We start from the raw sequence: 19,779 nt of genomic DNA, 5'->3' as shown, positions 1-19,779 counted from the left end.
AGGGTTTGAACCACTTGTTCTGCAATACAGGACGGCACGAAGTGTGCACGTTTACCAAGAGCAAAGTGCAACATAAAAGCAGTCTTTTTTTTCTGCAGGTTATTTGGGCACAAAGTAGTTTAAAAGAAAAGCCAACAAGAAGCCTCTTCCAATATTTGATCAATGTTTGTAGAATATGAACAAACAGTATGCAGGTCTAACTTATGACTTAAAGTAGTCAGATTTACGAGTGACTGCCCCTATAGCCACAACACGCGCTCTTTCTCTGTCTCTCTCGCGCGTGCACACACACACACACTCTCTCCCTCTCTCTCTCACACACACACACACACACACACACACACACACACACACACACACACACACACACAGCTGCATAAAAAGCTCACAGTGTGCCTGATAGTCCACAATGGACATCATAATGCCTGACAATAATACAGATAACAGCTGTTGAATCATGATAATGTTTTCCACAAGGACAGGAACAGAGGAGAACCGCAGGCTCATCTCGAAGAAGGACGCAGCTGGAGGAGCCGTGAAGATTTTGTAAACTTTGTAGCTATCTATCTATCTATCGGAGCTTTTGCCTCCACTATAGTTTCCACGGACTGACGCGCGGAGAGCCTGAGCTGGGTGCTCTGTCCATATATGGTCATCTACGTCACGCAAATGTTCCATCCCCCTATTTAATACAGGCAGACTGGAGTCCCCTATCCAGCTCCAATAGAGCAAGTAGAGCTGCTCTTGTGCAACCAACACCACCACCTCCTCCATTGATTCACAGACTTCAAATTCCCCCACAAGCAGCCCATCAGCTTCCACAGTGATCAGATTAATATCAACAGTAGCCTGTGATCACACAGGAGGAGATAACCGGCGCTGCTCGTCCTCCGCGGGATACTTGGACAGCTACAGCAACAGGATCCATCCCTGCTCCTCTCCTCTTTTTTTCCACGCCTGATCCACACCTGTGTTTTCCACTTTGAGAACACCCGCTGTTTTTTTGTAACTACTTGGATACCTGCGAGTTGTCCTTTTTATAAATGTCGGACTGAATATAATTGCTATGACAGGGAAACTAGCGGAGAAGCTCCCTCTTACGATGAGCAGTTTAATAAACACGATCCCTGACAGTCTCTACCCAGAAGAGGACATCCCGACGTCTATGAATATTTTCACCAGTACGGAATCTATTAACCACTATTCACAGATGAACACAGGTAAGATTTTCATTTACTTTTTTCGTGTGTGTGTGTGTTTTGATTAAAGTGCTTCAAACTGCTATGTGCGCGAAAGGCAACAGTTGTCTCGGGGCTCGGAGCACCTGTTTGCGCACAAAGGCACACTGCCGTACTGAATACTTTTTTCGGGGTCAGGTGTAACACTGGTCACTATGAATTAGATACACCTTTAAAATGACTGACTTTCAGGTCGGCCATGTGATTTAATTGGTCTCTTTTTATTTTCTTCATTGTCCGCAGCCGAAATGTCAGGATTTTTACACGCAACGTGAAAAACGCAAGTGTACTCATATCAAAACTTTTTTCTTTTTTTAAACCATCGGCTAAGATATCATATTAAAGCAAATCTATAGATGTATAGTGATTTTAATCAGACATAACTGAGGCGTGTTTGAGGAAATGTCTTATAAACGGCTGTGAAAAAAAGGCAGTTTTACGCAAAGTCCCTTAAAAACGCAATCGGCTCCTGATTGAAAATGAAATCTGTAGGTTATGAGAAAACGTGTCTAATTAATGTAGTCAAACTACAAATGCCACTGATTTATTAATCTTACATCCACCCGCAAAGATGGGTCAACTACATTAGACAATGACTTTCATTCACAACTCTATTAACATGTCACAGATTGGATTTAAGTAGGCGTGTGTGGCTGCTTTTCCCGATATGAAACATGTTTAGACGCAGGGCCCTTGAACCCTCTTAGTCACTAAAATGCGAGGCCGGAGATATTGATTTATTTATTGCTTAGTCCAGATTAAGTATATTTCTGATTAATTCAGACGCCTACAAAGATGACTTGTTGGTTCGGCTCAGTGTTGGCATTAAATCAATCACTAATTGTACAGGCTCACCTTCTGAGGTGATGGGTCAATGCTGCACGAAATATACTAAATCTTCAGTATCCTGACGTGGCGAAGATCACCATGTGAAGCAGAAACCGCAATTTACATTTACATTGTCGAACTTTGTTCATGAATCATTTTTTATCCTCAAGTTTTTTTTCTTCACAAATTAATACGGCCATAATTTTCAATTACCCTCGAAATATGCCCCCCTTATTTACCCAAGAAGTGTGCGTTATTTAATTATCTCGGCGCCAGGTCTTATAAATAGTATCCTGATTTTTTTAAATAAGTGAATTAAATAAAAGCAACACACATGCGACATATGACATATAAACACGACAATAAAAATGTAGGCTATTTTATGTGACCTCTGACAGGAAATATTAAAACAAATGGAATGAAGCTGAACATAAAAAGAAATATGTGTATCAGTACAGGTGTGTGTTGCTGTTTTAATTATAGTAGCCCTTGATCAATTCACAGTATAAACTCTTTATATATAATTTATATATATGTATTTTTAGCATGTATGATATTGTTGTGCAAATAACAATAATACATTTTAAAGGACCATGCTGTCATTTTACAGAGCAGGTGTGTGCTTTTCTCTTCAACACTGACCTATAAGAAAAGAGTGATGACTTTATTGTATGCCCCTCATTGTGTTTAAATACCTCAGAGTTCAAATTACCTCCAAAAGACTAAAGATTTAGAGTAAAATGCATTAATATCAACTCATGCTTGCTTTCTATAAGCCTCCCCCCCCCCCCCCCAAAAAAAAAAAAAAAAAAGGTATACGTAATTTAGCTTTTGTTTGTTCCATTATGATTTGCCTTTAGCCAAATTCCAGCAGGCTGTAATTACTGGGAGTGAATATTAAAGCACTCCTGTGTATGATTTTCTGCAAATGAAAAGAGATGTCTATTTTAACTTCTGTTAAAGAAAGAATTCTTTTCAAATGTCTCACATTAAGCCCTCAGAGCACGATCAGCACATAAATGTATCCCCATTAAGCACATCTGTGATGGTTTTTATGGCATCTTTGGAATAAGTTAAATGTGTGTGCGACTATGTGTGCGTGTGTGTGTGTGAGTGTGTGCATATGCAGAGTGAAGTGTAAGATTCTGTACAATTAAAATATCAAGGAAATTTGTGAAAATGTTGTTAAGCTCACTAATGCCGAGATTGGATTGGAAACACTTAAATTTTTTACCCCCGTTATGTGCAGATGTTCTATGCTGCAAATGTGTTTTGAATCCTTGAGCGTGATAGATGTGGCGTCTGCCTTTTAATCCTCCCTGCTGTAAAGAAATCAGATCTTGCCATTCAGTTTGGCTGTCCTCCTGAGGGACACAATGACTGGATCAAAGGGGGTGTTTAGGTCTTGATTTATGAGAGCTTGTGGGATCTGAGAGAGAGAGACACCACTGTCTCACATGCAGCAGTCACTCACTTAACTTACAGGTCTGACAGCGCTCACATTTCTTTATGAACTCTAGTGGACTTCTTATATTTTTGATCTGTTGGCACATTATTACAGAGATATGCAGAAAAGCTGAATTTCGGACAAACCGAGGACTGACACTTCAAGATCATATAGCTTGACAAAGTGAATTTTCTAGACTTTTTTTTACACAACTTGTGCCACATTATCACTTTTACAGGCTTTTCTTCCCAACTGATTGCATTTTATATTCATGTTTGTGCAACCATATGGATGATTTATTCATGATATCTCTTTTTTATTTGCTTCTATCTAGATAATATCATGGACCTGGGCATGGGAAGCGAGAAAACAAGCGCAGAGATTCAGTATGGATCCAGCTTCCAGTCCAACCGCAGCGGGCAGACTGTCACTTATCTGGGGAAGTTTGCCTTTGACACTCCTCCGTCAGGTGGCATTGGTGGCTCTGGTTGGTGCTCTGATAACAATATCATCAGTCTTGTCAGCGCGGGGATCCTTGGCGTTTCTCCATCACCCGGTACGGTAACGTCGCAGACATCATCCTCCGCAGGCGGCATGGGCGGACAGACGTCAGATATGGAGCAGGTATATGGTCCGCCACTGCCTGCCTATTCCACCTGCAGTGACCTGTACCAGGACCAGGTCTCCTTCCACCACAGCCCTGCCACCAGCACGGCTCTAGCCTACCCTGGCAATGACTATCACTCCACATCCAAAGCCTCCATGGATGGCAGCCTTTTCTCCATGATCCCTGACTACAACCTTTTCCACCATCAGGGTGAGGTTGGCGTGATGGAGCACAAGCCTTTCCAGACCATGGACCCCATCCGAGTCAACCCTCCACCCATCACACCCCTGGAGACCATAAGGGCGTTCAAAGACAAGCAGCAGATTCACCCAGGTTTCATTGGCGGGCAGCAGCACCCTCCTCAGCACCACCCACCGCCACAGACTCTCACCCTCAAACCCATCCGACCGAGGAAGTACCCCAATCGTCCCAGCAAAACCCCCGTCCACGAACGCCCTCACGCCTGTCCGGCAGAGAACTGTGACAGACGCTTCTCACGCTCAGACGAGCTCACGCGTCACCTTCGCATCCACACAGGTCACAAACCCTTCCAGTGCCGAATATGCATGCGCTCCTTCAGCCGTAGTGACCACCTGACCACACACATACGCACACACACAGGCGAGAAACCCTTCTCCTGTGAGTTCTGTGGACGCAAGTTTGCCAGAAGTGACGAGCGAAAGAGACACGCAAAGGTTCATCTGAAACAGAAGGACAAGAAGCCAGCTGACAAGAACAGTGGGGCAGCTGGGAGTCACAGCTCGCCACCCAGCTCCTGTGGGGGGCCAACAGTGGGAACGTCATGACCGTCACTGCGTACACTTGGACTGGACCCTCACCATGCCCCATAAAGAGACTTAGGAAGACAGGATCACGTCCACTATGAGATAAATAGGTGACTCTCTTCCTCTCTTTTACATCCCCTGCTCTTTTCAGTTCCTTCTATTTTGAGATGGATGCCTTTAGTTTAAGTAAGAGGGGAAAGGCTGCTACGCCCTTCTCTTCCAAGTTACTCAGAGGCTCAGCTACTGTAACACGGTGCCAACACAAAGAAGGGCCACACATAGGTTGTTGGGCTGGATACACTTTTGTAAATTTTACTGAGAATTTCTAAATTGGAAGGAAGCCAGAATCCATCATAGGTGTCAAAAACAGACAAAATTACAAGGGAGCTTATTTAAAGGGTGAGTTGTCTGGGATGTATGCATTCATTTTATTAGGCTGTTTAAAAGTGCAATTGGTTATATTTGTGTACTGTCATGGATACCTTATTAGTGGCACTTGACCGTCTTTTTGTTGTTTTTGTTGAGGTGTTGTGCTTTTTATTTTATATTTGAATGTTTTCTCAAAAGAATGTGCCAAATGTATTGTGGTGACACAGCCAACCTTGTTCTTATTATTGTGCCTGACATTTGCCAAACATAACAGTGATATCAGCTTAGCACACATAAAGATCAGATTCAAACACCGTATCTCAGATTTAAATTTATCTGCATAATTTGGTTAAGTCTAGATAATGACTGAATGGGTTACACAAAGCAAACCGATGTCTTGTCCTGTTACCTGTACTTATAAAGCAAACATGCCTGCAGCAATCAATGCCTTTGCCAATACTTTATTTATTTATAGTCACTGAGAGACACTGTGTATTTGTGTTGCCTTTTTTTTATATGGTGGCTTTATGTGGTGTGACCAGATATAATTTCTGTTGCTTTTTTTGAAAAGCCCACCAATACTGTTCATTTTTTCAGTTTTCTTGAGTTCTGCAATTATATGCAATATATTCGTGACATATGCCACCAACCCGTAAATCAAATTAACTAAGAGCACAGTTAGACAGACTGAACTATTTAAATACATTACACTGGGTTGCAAACCAGCAGTATATGAAAGCAAAGATGAATGAAAGATTTACAGTGTAAAAAGTCTAAACTACTTGGTATGAATCACCAAAAGATGACCAGCATATGGTAAGAGAAAAATGAAAATGTCCAAATCCATGTTTACATTTTTTCTAATACAGAGAGACTGAAACTGAGTTGTAACTTAAGGACTTGTTGTTTTTGTACAGTATACAAACATGTATGCAGGTAGCTACAGTAGTTTCCCTTTTGTACTCAAATGTCAAACGCACCATAATTCAGTATTAAATTGTGCATATATGTGCATGCCTTCATGCACACTATGTAAATACAAATGTCTGCATAAACAAGAAATTTCAATTGACTGAATGTTTGTGCAGAATGTGTCTTAAAGCTTTTAGTAATGTAGTTATAATACAGAATATTTTGTTGTCATTGCAAAAAAAATTGGAGCATTGCAATAGTGCCAAATATGGTGTATTCTCTTCCATAAAAGAAAAAAAAACAATCATAACATTTGCACCATTTGTATATTTTAAAGTGGTAATTGGTTTAAAGAAGCACGAATGTGTTCTCTGAATAAACAGCAAGACTTTTAAAATTTTGTTTATCTCCATTATAGTCGCAATCAGTTATTTCAATTAACACATCTTCCCCATTCCTTAGAAAACGCTGGTTGTTCTCAGATAGACAGAAGACTAAATGATTGGATCATTTCTTAAACAAAATGCATTACAGGGCAATGCTAATATTTTTCAGTTCCTTATTGATCTTTGTCCTGATAGAAGGAATCTTAAATCATTCAGTGAAACATTTTGTGTAGGCTCATCTCTTCCATGAGCTTCTACGGGATCTTAAAAGTGTATTATAACAATATGGACCAATGAAAGCATTTGATAAAACGTTCTGATGCCAGCATAATCGTATTTACCTATAAACATGTTTTTACTAATCTCTGTAAAGGACGTTTTTTCTCCAAAACTGCATTATGGCCCTGTTAAGGGAAATTTGAGTGTAATAACTTTGCCCATGTGCTAATGTAATTTTTGATTTTATCCTTTACGTTCATGGCTCGAATACCAGATAAACTTCTCCTCTCCATTTACTTTGACCGACCATATTTCTGGTTATTGGCTGTGCTCTCTGGCTATTTAAGAGTGTATGCGAGGCAGAGAATTTATTATAAACATTGTTATCAGCTGAAAAAAAACATATTGTACCAGTCAGTAGACACGGCAATCAGACTTAAAGAGAATATCGACTGACAAATGCAAAGGCCAAAAGAAAGGTTCAGAAAAGCAGAGCCACAGAGAGCACAGTGCATGCAGAAGGCCATGTTTTCCCTTTCCTGTAACAACCAGTTTTCACTGCTGAGCTTCCTGGCAAGTGTCCACTTATTTTCCAATTAATTTGGCCTCAGAGAGTCTTTTCTCAACTCATCTACATGGTTAAATGAACAGACCTCCTTACACGTTTTCAGATAGTTTAAAAGTCCACTCACCCTGTAACATCTATCTGTAAATCAATAGTTTTGTATCATAAAAAATTATTTTGTTGCATGGCTGGCAAACGGAACTTTTCTAAGCTTATCTCAATGCACAATGCAACTGAAATCACAACCTAACAAACTTCTCACACATTACATTACACAACATTTCTTAAGTCTGATCCCAGATAATTCACGAGATAATAACTAAGATTATAACAGTACATTCGGATTGTCCATCTTAAATCTTGCAATGAGCAACAGCCTCTAATGTAAACATCATGAAGCAGATGGCCTCATGGAGTCAGCACACAAGAATATATATAGTGCATGAGGTGATAGAAGATACAACATGTTTATATAGAATAATTTGATGTTAGACACTGTTCATTATAGACTCTGAATCTTTTTTAATTTATTTGACCAAAAATTATGCTCTTGTGTGCTCTTGATTTGACACTTTGCTGGTGAGAATGGATGTTTTTAATTATAATATATAGAATGTGGCCTCCTCTGAGAGAAAACAGTGTTTATGTTTGCTTTGTGTTGAGGAATGATGCAGGGTAAGGCGGAGACTACACCAAACCATTTCCACATCTAAATGAAGCCATGTAATTACCACTTTGCAAACTCAATATTTCATCAGTCATATCCTATCACTTTGTTTGTCACTTTTGTTTTGTGACACTTTTGTAATGGATGGATAGATTTTGTAAAAAATGTATATGATCCCCTCCATCCCACTCCTTCAATATAGTTTGGTGGGTGATCAATACAGAATGCAACATGTTCTGCTCAACAATAATCCTTCTGTGTAATGTGTGAATGCTATAGATGTATGTCAATGACTTGTTAAACAAACTCAGAAACAACCCCCTCTTAATAATGCTTCTCTAAGAATAATTTATTTTATGCTTTTTTCATATTTTACTGTCCAAAAGTGGGCGGCTGAAACGCTCTGAAATTGGAATTTGCCTCATCCTCGTTCTCTGCTCTACGTTGGATCTCAGCCAACATCAGCAGCCATCTTTGTGCCAAACTGGGTTGCAGGGTTGGCTGATCAAAAACAATATGAGATGAGAACTCCACAGGAGAAACAAATCATAAATGTGACCTCAGTCTGCTTGCAGTTGAAGGCAGCCTTGTGCTAATGTTTGTGTTTAACTGTTTGATTTAGTCTCCGTGAAGTTGGCCATGGGCACGGCAATAGGCTTGGGCTCATTCGTGACAATTAATGATTACAAGATTTAAAAAAAAAAACTCACGTTTTAAGAGATTTCAATAATGTGTGTAGATATTATAGGCTACTCATGTCATCTTATGGACTACAGGGTGGCTTCAGGGATTTCGTGGTCTTCAGCGGTGACACTATGGTGTTCAGATGGAGTCAATACTCACTGTTTTCTGTTGTGTTGTGTTTCCTTTTCATTACAGTATATCCTCATGTTTGCATGTGCACGGAAATGTTCCAAAGTGCTGCCCTCTGATGCTGTGGGTGGTGCTCATTTCTTTATTATGCATGAAAATAATTCACATTGGTTGAAATGGGATACACCTAACAACAAAAACACACACTGGGATAACTGTTCTGTTGGCTTTTTTCTTTTCTTTTTCTCAAGAAAACAAGGGGTCTTGTTTAAAATGTTGTGGATGTCTTTAGCCTATTTCATGTTTTTATTACCTTATAATAAGGTCCTTTTATGATGAGCTGAATATTGAAATGAATTTTACTATATCCTTGTGATGGGGAGATGTGCTCCCCTGTTTACTTGGCACTTCAGTTTGTTGTAATGCAATTGTTTTGTTATTTCTATGTAAGTACTTGAATAAAGAAAAATATCACTTGCCTTCAGTTTACTTGGGTCTCTAAGAACACGCGCACACACGCATGCCAGCGCGTATACCAAACACACAAACACGCGCATGACACTTTTACTTGGTTATTAAGCCTGCATTATAGAGACACATCTTACAATATGAAAACATTAGCCGTCTGGTAATATTATATAAAAACATCATAACGTTTGTTAGTATTTTCTTTCGCTTTCTGACAAAAACTTCTTTAGAGGAAACACGAGCGTCTAAGCTCCGGACTTCCTGTTTAAAGCTCGACTGTTGACTGGTGGAAAGGGATGAGGTGCTCGGAAGATAATAAAACTACCCAATGAAACCGGAATAAAAGTTCACTCAAAATGAGCTGGTATGTATTTCGGCTACATCGTTAATTTAGCGTATTATAGAGGAGTATAACTAGAAAGGAAACGTTAGTAGTGACCTGGGACTGATGGCTTTCTCGACCGGGCTCCGGCTATTTCCTGGTAGCGCTACACAAACTAACGTTACAGTAGAAAAGGAGTTAGCGCTAGCTTGTCAAACTCACGAATAAAACCTCTCCGAGGGACAATGAAACAATTTATATGTGGATAACAGTGTCTGTCTTGTTAAAGAAGTGCTAGCAAAGCTGTAGTTGTTGCAAACAATTAACTTCGACTGAAGGGTGTTTTGATAAAGTCGTGTATCTAGCTTAAACTTGTAGCTACAGTAAGATTACCTAGGTAACGCTAGTTCGTTTGCTAAAACATTAGCAAGCAAACCTAACGTTACACAAAACAGAACAGACTAACGCTATTATCTGACGTTATAACTGCTTGTTTACCATTTAAATAAGCATCGGTTGTTAGCATAACATGGACACTCAATGTAGCTAATTGTTAGGTCAACAGGGTCAATACTGAAGCCATTTAAAGGGATTTGATCATTAGTTGTTACTAACTGTTACTAACTAACGTTAGTATTTTGATATGAACCATTGAGGATGTGTGTTACTGTTTGTTTACTGTCGTGTGGCCATAATTGTAATTTGAAGATGTGTCAATGTAGTGAGGAATTGAGTATTTCCTAGAAAGTAAGTGGGTAACGTTAGGTCAGTGTGTTGACACCTCTAACTGGTTTAATGCCACAAACAAAGCTGTGGGTATCATCAGGTATTTGCAAGCATCTACGCCTCCCGTATGTTCACATGTTGTTTAAGAAGTGCAACACAGGTTTGTTAGTTGTTGGGTGGGCTTTTTAAAGGAAACCTTTGCCTTACGTTTGGACTACCAAGTCTGAAGTGATCTACTGGAAGCAAGATAAGCATCTGACAGATGAGCATAATGTACTATACGGGTTTAGGGCCACAGTCAACATAGCAGACTGTCTTTCGATTGTATTTAATTAGAAGCATTGGTATCATTTGTCATGTCATGAGAAGTCACTTTAATAAGTATAGCTGAAACAGTCAATTTATTGTTTAGTAGGTTGACAATGAAATCAATCGGCGAAAAAATACGGCAAACATTTTCTGATTCCAGCTTCTCAAATGTGAGAATTATTTGTGATGTTAAATGAATATCGTTGGGTTTGAGACTGTTTGTGTTACAAAAACAATCAATTTCAAGATGCAATTTATTGGTTGAGATGGACAGTTGTCCATAATGTCATTATTATTGCAATATATATACGTTTAAACCAAATTGTGTCCCTTTTTTGTTGTTTAAGATGTGTACGTTTTTAGGCTTTGTAGTGCTTTATTATTTTCTATGGAGCCACAGATGATAGTGGAACTAAGTTCAATGAATGAAGAGAGGTGGTGTGAACACTTGGTCTTATGACACAGTCTGAATGGACAATCTGCACAGATATTAGCTGAATCTGCAAGTCTTGTCATCAGAGCTCGTCCATACAGCTGGTGATGTCCCTGAGAAAGTAAACAACAGCAAACAAGGCTGTGCTATAATTTGCAGCCAAATGGTAACAAGAAAAAAGTATTCGTCCACAACAGAATATGTCTTATGCATTTCTGTTGCATGACTCTTCTTTTAAAACCACAGTCTCTTCTCATTTCGGCTCTTTGTAGAAATAGCTATGTTTTGGATATGTAAGTACTCTGTTTGTGTTTTGTTTACTGGAAAATATACTAGCCATATATCTATTTTATTACAATGAATTTTCTTTGGTAGGTCTTTGTGTTGTCTTTATGTTTTGGCAACAGATTGTTCATAGTTTCCATGCCAATGTTTGTTTACTGTGACTGGGAAACGGTTCCCCATGAGTTCAGCAAGATGTGTAATCTGCTGTAAAGTCTCCGTGTATTGAATTTTTCACATATAAGGTGGTATGTTGTCCCGTCTTTCATACCCTACTTTGTGTGGTACCAATGTATTGAGGGATTTCAAAAATCCAATTGGCTGTATGTTTGAATAGATCAGCTCTGGAGCTAAACATTGATGAACTTTTGATCAGCGTTTATATGTTGGAACTTTTTGTTTGTTTTGACAACAAAATTGAGAAATGGCCTTTACAACAGTAATAGCTCATTTAATGCATCGTCCTCACATTTTAGGCTTTCTAGGAGGTTTGGGCTTCTCTTGGACTGCTAAGAAGTTTGCAACACAATAACATCCTCAACAGTTGAATTCTGTCTTGTTCTTTTGACATGTTTTGAATTTCATCATCACTCAGGATTCAGCTTTAACTATAATAAAGAAAAAATCAAGTATAGAAAGATGGGTCATACCAGTCCACAATTGTGTGCTGCTGTTTAGGAGTTAACATTTAGGTTTGAATAGATTCAGTGCTTGTTTCTCACAATTCTTGACTGCAGTTCAAAGGGGAAATGCGTAGAAACTAACCCGTAATATAACTCTTCATACTCTTTTAGTACGTCTGTGACGTGTATGTATGTTAACTCTTTTTATAATAAGTTGCACATTCTTAGTGTCATTTTCAGGGAAGACCGTAATCAAGGAAGCAAGATGGCGTCACGCAGTTCACTCAGACAGTCAATAGCTGGCAAGCGACGCTTCTACCAGCACGCACCGCCAAACACAAGGTCAAGAGTGGGGTGCTCCACCAGTGAAAAGAGTCCTTTATGGGCTCTGCTGACTGATGCATTCCAGTAGGGCTTGCACACTTGCCTCTATGACGTGAGAGGTTTGACTTTAGGGTCATCATCAGAACAATTCCACTTCCCATCATCTTCAACTAGCCCTCTGTGCTCCATGGAATATCCAAGGTCGAATGATGCACTATTCCTCTAATGGCGCACACATTTGCAGTTTTAGTGAAAAGCCATTGGTTCTTCCAGTTGGTGCATAATGTGTCCGGGATAGAGAAGACTGTCGTGTCTTTGTTCTTGCCTACGTGCTTAAATGATGGCAGTGACGTATAGCCTATTACAGCAAAGATCAGATAGCTTCTGTAAATGAAAGTTGACCGTCTTGCTGATGACAGCAAGTGTGTAACAGAGCACTTTTTTAATGCATCTGGGACTGAAAAAAAACAAATATTACAAAATACGTCCCTTGTCACTGATTCTTCAATATCTTATTCCCTTAAAGCAGGGGTCGGGAACCTTTTTCCTATCAAGGGCCATTTCATTTACAACACCCTTCGAGGGCCATACTAATTATTGAACTCATAACCTCTGCAATTTGTTTTGAAACACATCCCATTCATTTCACTTTTCTTTTATGCTGTGCAAAAAAGCAACGTTTCTATCCATGTATCTTTCTGTTATCAGAAAACAATCCTTTATTAGTCTCACAACGGGGAAATTTATCTTGTCACAGCAAAAGAACATATGAAGTAAAAAGGCAGTACACAACAATTAAATAGAATAAAAAATAATATAAGTACCAAGTGGTTGATAGAAAATAAAGTGAATATTGCACAAATTATAAAAAGTGAGTATTGTAAATGGCAGTGATAATTGCACAGCAGTGGTGGAACAGTCTGTTCTTGGTGTGGTGGTCTACCTCTCTATCTTTCCATGTTTGTATGTTACGCTCTGCAGAGAGCTGCTTGTTGGACCAAACTTTATCCAAACGCACTCGTCCTTTCAGCTCGTGCAGTTTGGCATGTCTCGTGATGTAATGACGCTCGAGAGCTTTTTTCATCACCGCAAGCGCGTCCGCACAAACTAGGCACATTGGCCTTTTACTTCCACATAGAAATAATCGTTCGTCCATTTCTCCTGGAAAGTGCGACATTCCGCATCCACCTTTCTCTTTGTTACACTCGCCACGCTGCGTTCGCTGATGTCAATGACAGTCTCGTTTAATATTGAAGTTTTACATGACGTGACCACGTGATGACACGTTCTGCTCGTGTTGTGTTCATGGGCCCTGAACTTGGCCAGTAAAAGTCAGTCGCCCGTTTTATTATATTGCTGACTAGATTATTTGAGTTGATTTTTTTTGCGTGTGTTTATGAATTACCTCGAGGGCCGGATCAAATGGTCCTGCGGGCCGTGGCCGAAGGTTCCCCACCCCTGCCTTAAACTATCCTTTTTACTTTTCTCTTGAGTTATTGGTTTGCATTTAGTGAGTAAAGGTTTATTGGTTATGTGAATCTTTAGATTCAAGTACTGTAACATGTACAAATACTAAATTGACTGTAGATTATTATTATTATCACATTTTCCAAAGTATTTAGCACAAAATGTCAAGGCAATATTCAGCTGAGCTACCCACGCCTGCCATCTCTAGGCTTAGATTTGTTTTCCGAAAAATTTGGACTTGAGCTGGTGTAACGCATATGTTTTCTGTCTTCAGCTGTCCTGTGGTCGGGCCTCTGCCATGTCAGACGCTAGTTCTGGGTTCACAGGACCCGACTTACCAGTGTTTCTAAATGTGACAGCCCCTACAGAAATATGGCTGTGTGAAGAAACATTAGAAATGATTCTCACAGTGACTACCATCCTCCCTCTTTCTCATTCTCTCCCTCTGGTTGCCTGCTACATTTTCCCTCTCCCTCCCCGAAGCACACTTCACTCTGTGTGTTTGCCAGTTCTCATGAGCAGTTGAAGAGAGTGACCACTTTCCATTTGCTCTTGGTAGAAGTGGATATACTCTGAATCTTTAACATTAAGCACTCTCTTCAGATTTCTTTCCCAAGCAAATATATCCTTTGGTACATTAAAGGGAAAATCTACCCTAATACAGTTACACTTGGACGGTCTTTTAATGTCATTGAGAAACAAATCCTGTCATGGTCAGCTCCGCCAAAACATGGCAAAAGAGAACATTGAAAGCTAACATTTAAATATATATATTTCATGGCGCATTGATGAATGCTTGGAACACTTCAATGTTTATACTTAACTCTTCCATTGGGTTTTTGCTGTGGATGTCATTTTCTCTCCGACACACCCACCAAATGGGAGCAAGCATCAAAATGTTGTGCAATGTTAGTAGAAAAACTTATTGTCCAACCAGAAAAACATAAATTAAGTCGAAATTGCTAAATGACATTGAATGCACCGCCAGTGCTGTCCATTTAAAAGGGAATGTAAAACACCAAATCAGCAAAGTGACAGTATATTTGTACATTTTCTTTTAAAACAACCGGATTGTTTGTGATTTAGCACTGTTGCTACTATGTGTCCTCCTTTTTATGTATAAGTCATGTTATGTTCCCTAAAATTTCAGTTATTAAATTGTTAATTATTAAAATGAACCTGCACATATTTGTCAATTAAACTTTATTTATTCAGGACGTCTCATTGAGATCAAGACGAATTACATTTACACAACATCATAATAAGACAACTCAGTCACACAAAGCAATCTTCACACACACAGACACAAAAAATAAAACAATCACAAAAATTATTAGCAAGAAAACCTTTAATGTCCCTCACAGGAATAAGTGTCTTCATCTTGTTGAGTCACTTGTGTAGCTGTGTTAGTTTCTGCCTGAATTACGGATTACATTCATAAACACTGGAATATGATGTGGGTAAAGGTCTCACAAATCATGAGGGCATATGCCAAACACCGGAATTCTGCATTAGCAAGAGGAACAGTGGTCACAATAAGTAGGTGCTCAACCACACTGCCTGAAAGGTTAATGGGATTTTTACTCCACACAATAAACTAGTGTTTAGGGAGGCGAGTTTTGGTGATTGGTTGGTGCGTGTCTGACCGGGCTGAATTGATTCTCAGGTTGTTGTTTCCAGACTTAAATCTCATAGTGAGAATGGATCTTACAAGATGTAATGTGTGTGTGTGTGAGGCTGGCTCTCCTTATTGTTTGTAGCTTTAGGAGCGCACTGATTGATCTCCAGGCTAAGTTTACATCCAGTTAATTAAATTAATTGAATTAAATTATGCTACTGTCGTATTTTGGAAAATTATATATCATTTTAAAGACAACTACGTACATACTAACGTACTGTACTTAATGTGACATTATAGCACACTGATCAGGTATTCAGCGAAAGGTGAGTCACATAAGATGTTGGCGACTGAGTCATTTCTGTTAATATTTTCCGTGTTGGCTCACCCAAATGATAACACAATAGGTGAAACTTATTTCCTGAGCCAAAAGCAACAAAATATGTTTTAGCATCTGTAATCAAAACGGATTCGACTGAAAAAGTGATTCTTTCAAAACTTCAATTAAGATAAGGTCAGAACAATTGGTACCTGATGCAACCTAAAGCACAGCACCAACACAAAGCCAGCAAATAAAATAAAATCTTCATACCTGAAACCTGTATTTTTTTACTATATTAATCCTGCTGTTATTTGACCATGTTGAGTTTTGTGATTGAGCTGTCATCAAAAGGATCTTCCCCACACATGAGTAGCATTCCCTGGTTGCACAAGAGGCCCTACATCACACCCTCTCTTTTCCATCTCATTAGTCTACACACCTTTCTTTTGACGCAGCTGCTGCCTCACCCAGCCTGTCAGCAGCAACTGTCCATCATATAGCTTAGATTTCAGGCTATTAGTGCCACATCAATGACAACCTACAGCCAAGCACATTGGCAAGGCAGTTTTTTCTCTGTCTTCTGCATTCCCAAAGCACTCTGATGCTCGGCAACAACTTATTAAGGCAACGGGAAGGTTTTGAAATGGGGATAAAAGATTGTGTTTTAACTAAGAAGGAACAGGTCTTCTTTTACCAAAACTATAGACAGGATGTCAGAAAAGTTTGTATTTCATTCTCAAAATAGGGTGCAACTACTGCAGTTACACTAAAACCCACCCCCCCCCCCCCAAAAAAAAAAACATTTTTTGTTTTTGGATTGATTTGTAGCACCGGTCTCAAGTTTTCTTTTAAAAGCAAGTATGGCTGTTCCCTTTCAGTCCCAATATATTAGGGTGTCGAGGCTTACTGTTTTTCTGATGTACAATATAGAGAGTGCATCTGTGTTTGATTGCCAGCCGGGGTCACGCAGTAAAGCCACACCGAGAAGAGGGGACAACCACTTATGTTTTGTGATATCCGCCTGCAATGGGAGCCAGATGTGTTTAGTGATGACATGTAGTTAATGTACATGGCTTTGTGCACACACTCCAGAGAAGCAGGAATTAACGGCTTCAGATTGTCTGTCAGGGATCTCACTGCAAGACCCGCTCGTTCACCTTGATATCTGTACCAGCCTCTAGTCACCCATCATGCAACTGATGACAATCTAAGCATTCAGTAATTCCACCTTTTAGGTAGTCATTTTCCAGTTGCTTATGTCTGTAACCTGTCATTTTTTTTTTCAGGATTCCCTTCAAGATTGGACAACCAAAGAAGCAGATTGTCTCTAAAACGGTAAGTCACTCACTAGAATAAAAGTTGACTCAATTTACTCAACAGTCAAAAAGGTTTAGTGTATCAAAACTTAATTTAAGGCAGTATTTGTTAAGATTTTGCTTTAGTTGCTGTAGCTTCACAAATGGTATATACAACATGAAAAGAGTGGTGTCTGAGCCATGCAAGGGGGCAGAGGTGGTTACCTTGAGTGACAGCGAGTGGGTGAGCTCCTTGCTGTAGAAAACCACTTCCACTGTAATGGGTCTGTGGCCTGACAGTCACTGTCGGACTGGGTTTCCAGCTTCCTGTGCCATCCCAGCTAGATGATCCACTGGTGACAAAGCGTCAACTGCCCTCCTCGTTGTTTTGGTCACTGTGTTTACATCCAGGAGCCCACAGAACCACAAGACAGGATGCTGCCTCTGTAACCTGCTTGCCATGTTTTAGAGACATGGCTGGACAAGCTGTCTCAGCCCTTGTTGACCCTGGGAACGTGAAGCACTCAAGTATTTTACTTGCATTTCAACTACTGGAACCCACTTGAGTTCCCTAGCTGTGGTCCAAATTCCAAGAAAGTACATGGCCGGGGAACTATTGGTTTCCAGTTTAAGGGGTAAACAATTGAACCACGGTTGAGTGGTGACACAAGCCTTGAGACTCCAACAACTGATGCACATAATTAATTCAGACTACAAACGAGCACTGGTTGTTGTACATGTACTAGTATGTATTACATCTCAAACCATGTGGTCACCTTTTAATTTGTTATCAGTCTAATAATGTATCTAAACTTCTTCATTCTTCAAATGATGCCGAAATGTAAATAGGTTTTTTTCCCCCAACTTTGTCCCTGACTTGAGTTCCTGTGCAAAACCCACTATATGATTATCATGTGTTCATATCTTGTGATAGAAATCCCAGAATTTGACATGACATTTTCTTTTTTAGGTTGAAAGAGACTTTGAGCGAGAATATGACAAGCTCCAAAAGTAAGTGCAGTTTGAATTAAGGTCTCTCTCTATATATATATATATATATATATATATATATATATATATATATATATATATATATATATATATATATCTATATATATATATATATATCTATATATATATATATATATATATATATATATACTATATATATATATATATATTATATTATATTATATTATGTGGTATTTAAATCTCTTTGGAGAGTTTGTGATTGTAATACAGGTTTATAATGAACTCAAAACCTACTTTATGTATTGTGTGCTAATTAAGATGTTCTAATTATCTTCAATAAGCATGCTAACTAAACTGCAATCATCAACATTTAGAAGTTAAATGAAACAAAAATAATAACCTTTATGAAAAGTGTTTGTATTATTCATCATAAAGTATAGCATATATATTCGTTATTGTTAGTCAGACAAACAGGAAGTAGGAAATATGTACCAGACATGCTGTATAAAAAGTAATGGACATCTGAAAACGTTTCACAATTTAATGATTTTACATATAGGTTTTTTACCTTTACAAAGCACTCTTAGAAACGCCCACTTAACATGCCCCTAATTGGACATAGTTTCCTTGTCCCACACAATTAGACAATCCCTGCTGTGTTTGGGCACCTTTTTTGTTTTCAACATTAAACTGTAAAAGGACACATGTTTGAGTTGTGGTGTCTGAAATTAGTATTTCATTAAATTGTGGCTGTAGACACTCCTAAGGCTATTTACAAGAAACTAAAAAAGCCCAAACTAAAAATGATCTGTCATTTAACCAGCCTACTTCGAATTGAGCAACATGATGTCAGTGTTTCTATGAAACAAAGGGAGATGGGGGTTCAGAGCACTTAAGCACCCAAGACCTGACAGCTCAGTACATTGGGGCCTTCTCTTACTGCGAGGCTGAGGTTACAGAAACTCCCTGAGGGCCCCGCAGAATGAGTGGGAGCACCATTTTCCTCTCAGGTTTTGTTGAGTAGGAGGGCCCATTATCAGGAAGGTGTGGTGCCAATAGACCTTATAGATGAGTCAGAGCAGCAGGCATGTACAGACTTTTAGGTTCTCCACCCTAGAGATACTTATCAACACACTGTGGTGCATCTGTTGCCTAAATATACTTGGTAGGCTTCACCATGATTCCTGTTTTTACTTTCTGTCTGCCTGATAAAAGATTTTGGTGTAATTTGATTTGATATTAAATCTAAAATAAGTATCATTGTCATGTGCACAACATCATGCTTCTCATAACTTAACTAAAGCCTGACTGATACAGGGTTTTGAGGCCAGTATTGTTATTATTATTTCATTAACAATTGTCTGATAACTATATTTTCCAATTATTACTTTTTTACAAAACCTCATATCATGCATAAACATCGAGACATTGATAAAAAAAAATCTAAAAGATCAGAACCAAAATATGTAGTGAGCTGGACATGGTATGCTTAAAAAGTAAACGTGTAAGTGCTCTCTACGTGAAAACAAAACCGCTTCACCCTTTCAGAATCTTCTTAAACGAACTATACACTGATCTGATATATGTGCAATTAGAAAATATCCACCCCCGTGTGATTTACCTGTCCAGCTCTAAGCTAGACACGCACACACAAAGTAAAAACATGCAATCAATACCTCTCTTCATTTAGCAGCTCAAATGCTAATTGGCTTAACTGCGTTGCCTGACCTGGCTCTGGTGTGAATGGCAGAGACCAGGTATTTACCCAAAAGGAATATGGTG

The 19,779-nt window shown here is 39.1% G+C and overlaps 2 protein-coding genes across 2 annotated transcripts in view; both read left to right on the top strand.

Annotated features, from left to right (window-relative positions):
• Nucleotides 1-732: 732 nt before the first annotated feature.
• Nucleotides 733-9,315, top strand: egr3 (early growth response 3). The gene is made up of 2 exons (XM_029439944.1): nt 733-1,220; nt 3,848-9,315. The coding sequence occupies exons 1-2, from the start codon at nt 1,067-1,069 to the stop codon at nt 4,924-4,926; spliced, it is 1,233 nt and encodes a 410-aa protein (XP_029295804.1). The 5' UTR covers nt 733-1,066; the 3' UTR covers nt 4,927-9,315.
• Nucleotides 9,316-9,542: 227 nt separating this feature from the next.
• Nucleotides 9,543-19,779, top strand: part of bin3 (bridging integrator 3) — a 28,848-nt gene continuing 18,611 nt past the window's right edge. Inside the window, 3 exon segments of the mRNA XM_029439189.1 lie at nt 9,543-9,668; nt 17,017-17,065; nt 17,996-18,036. Coding sequence (XP_029295049.1) covers nt 9,661-9,668; nt 17,017-17,065; nt 17,996-18,036 — 98 coding nt within the window. The 5' untranslated portion in view covers nt 9,543-9,660.

This window comes from Cottoperca gobio, chromosome 9 (assembly GCF_900634415.1).
Source record: "Cottoperca gobio chromosome 9, fCotGob3.1, whole genome shotgun sequence".
Classification (NCBI taxonomy): Eukaryota; Metazoa; Chordata; class Actinopteri; order Perciformes; family Bovichtidae; genus Cottoperca; species Cottoperca gobio.
The sequence above is the reverse complement of the archived record's forward strand: the minus strand, read 5'-3'. Positions and strand labels throughout refer to the sequence as shown.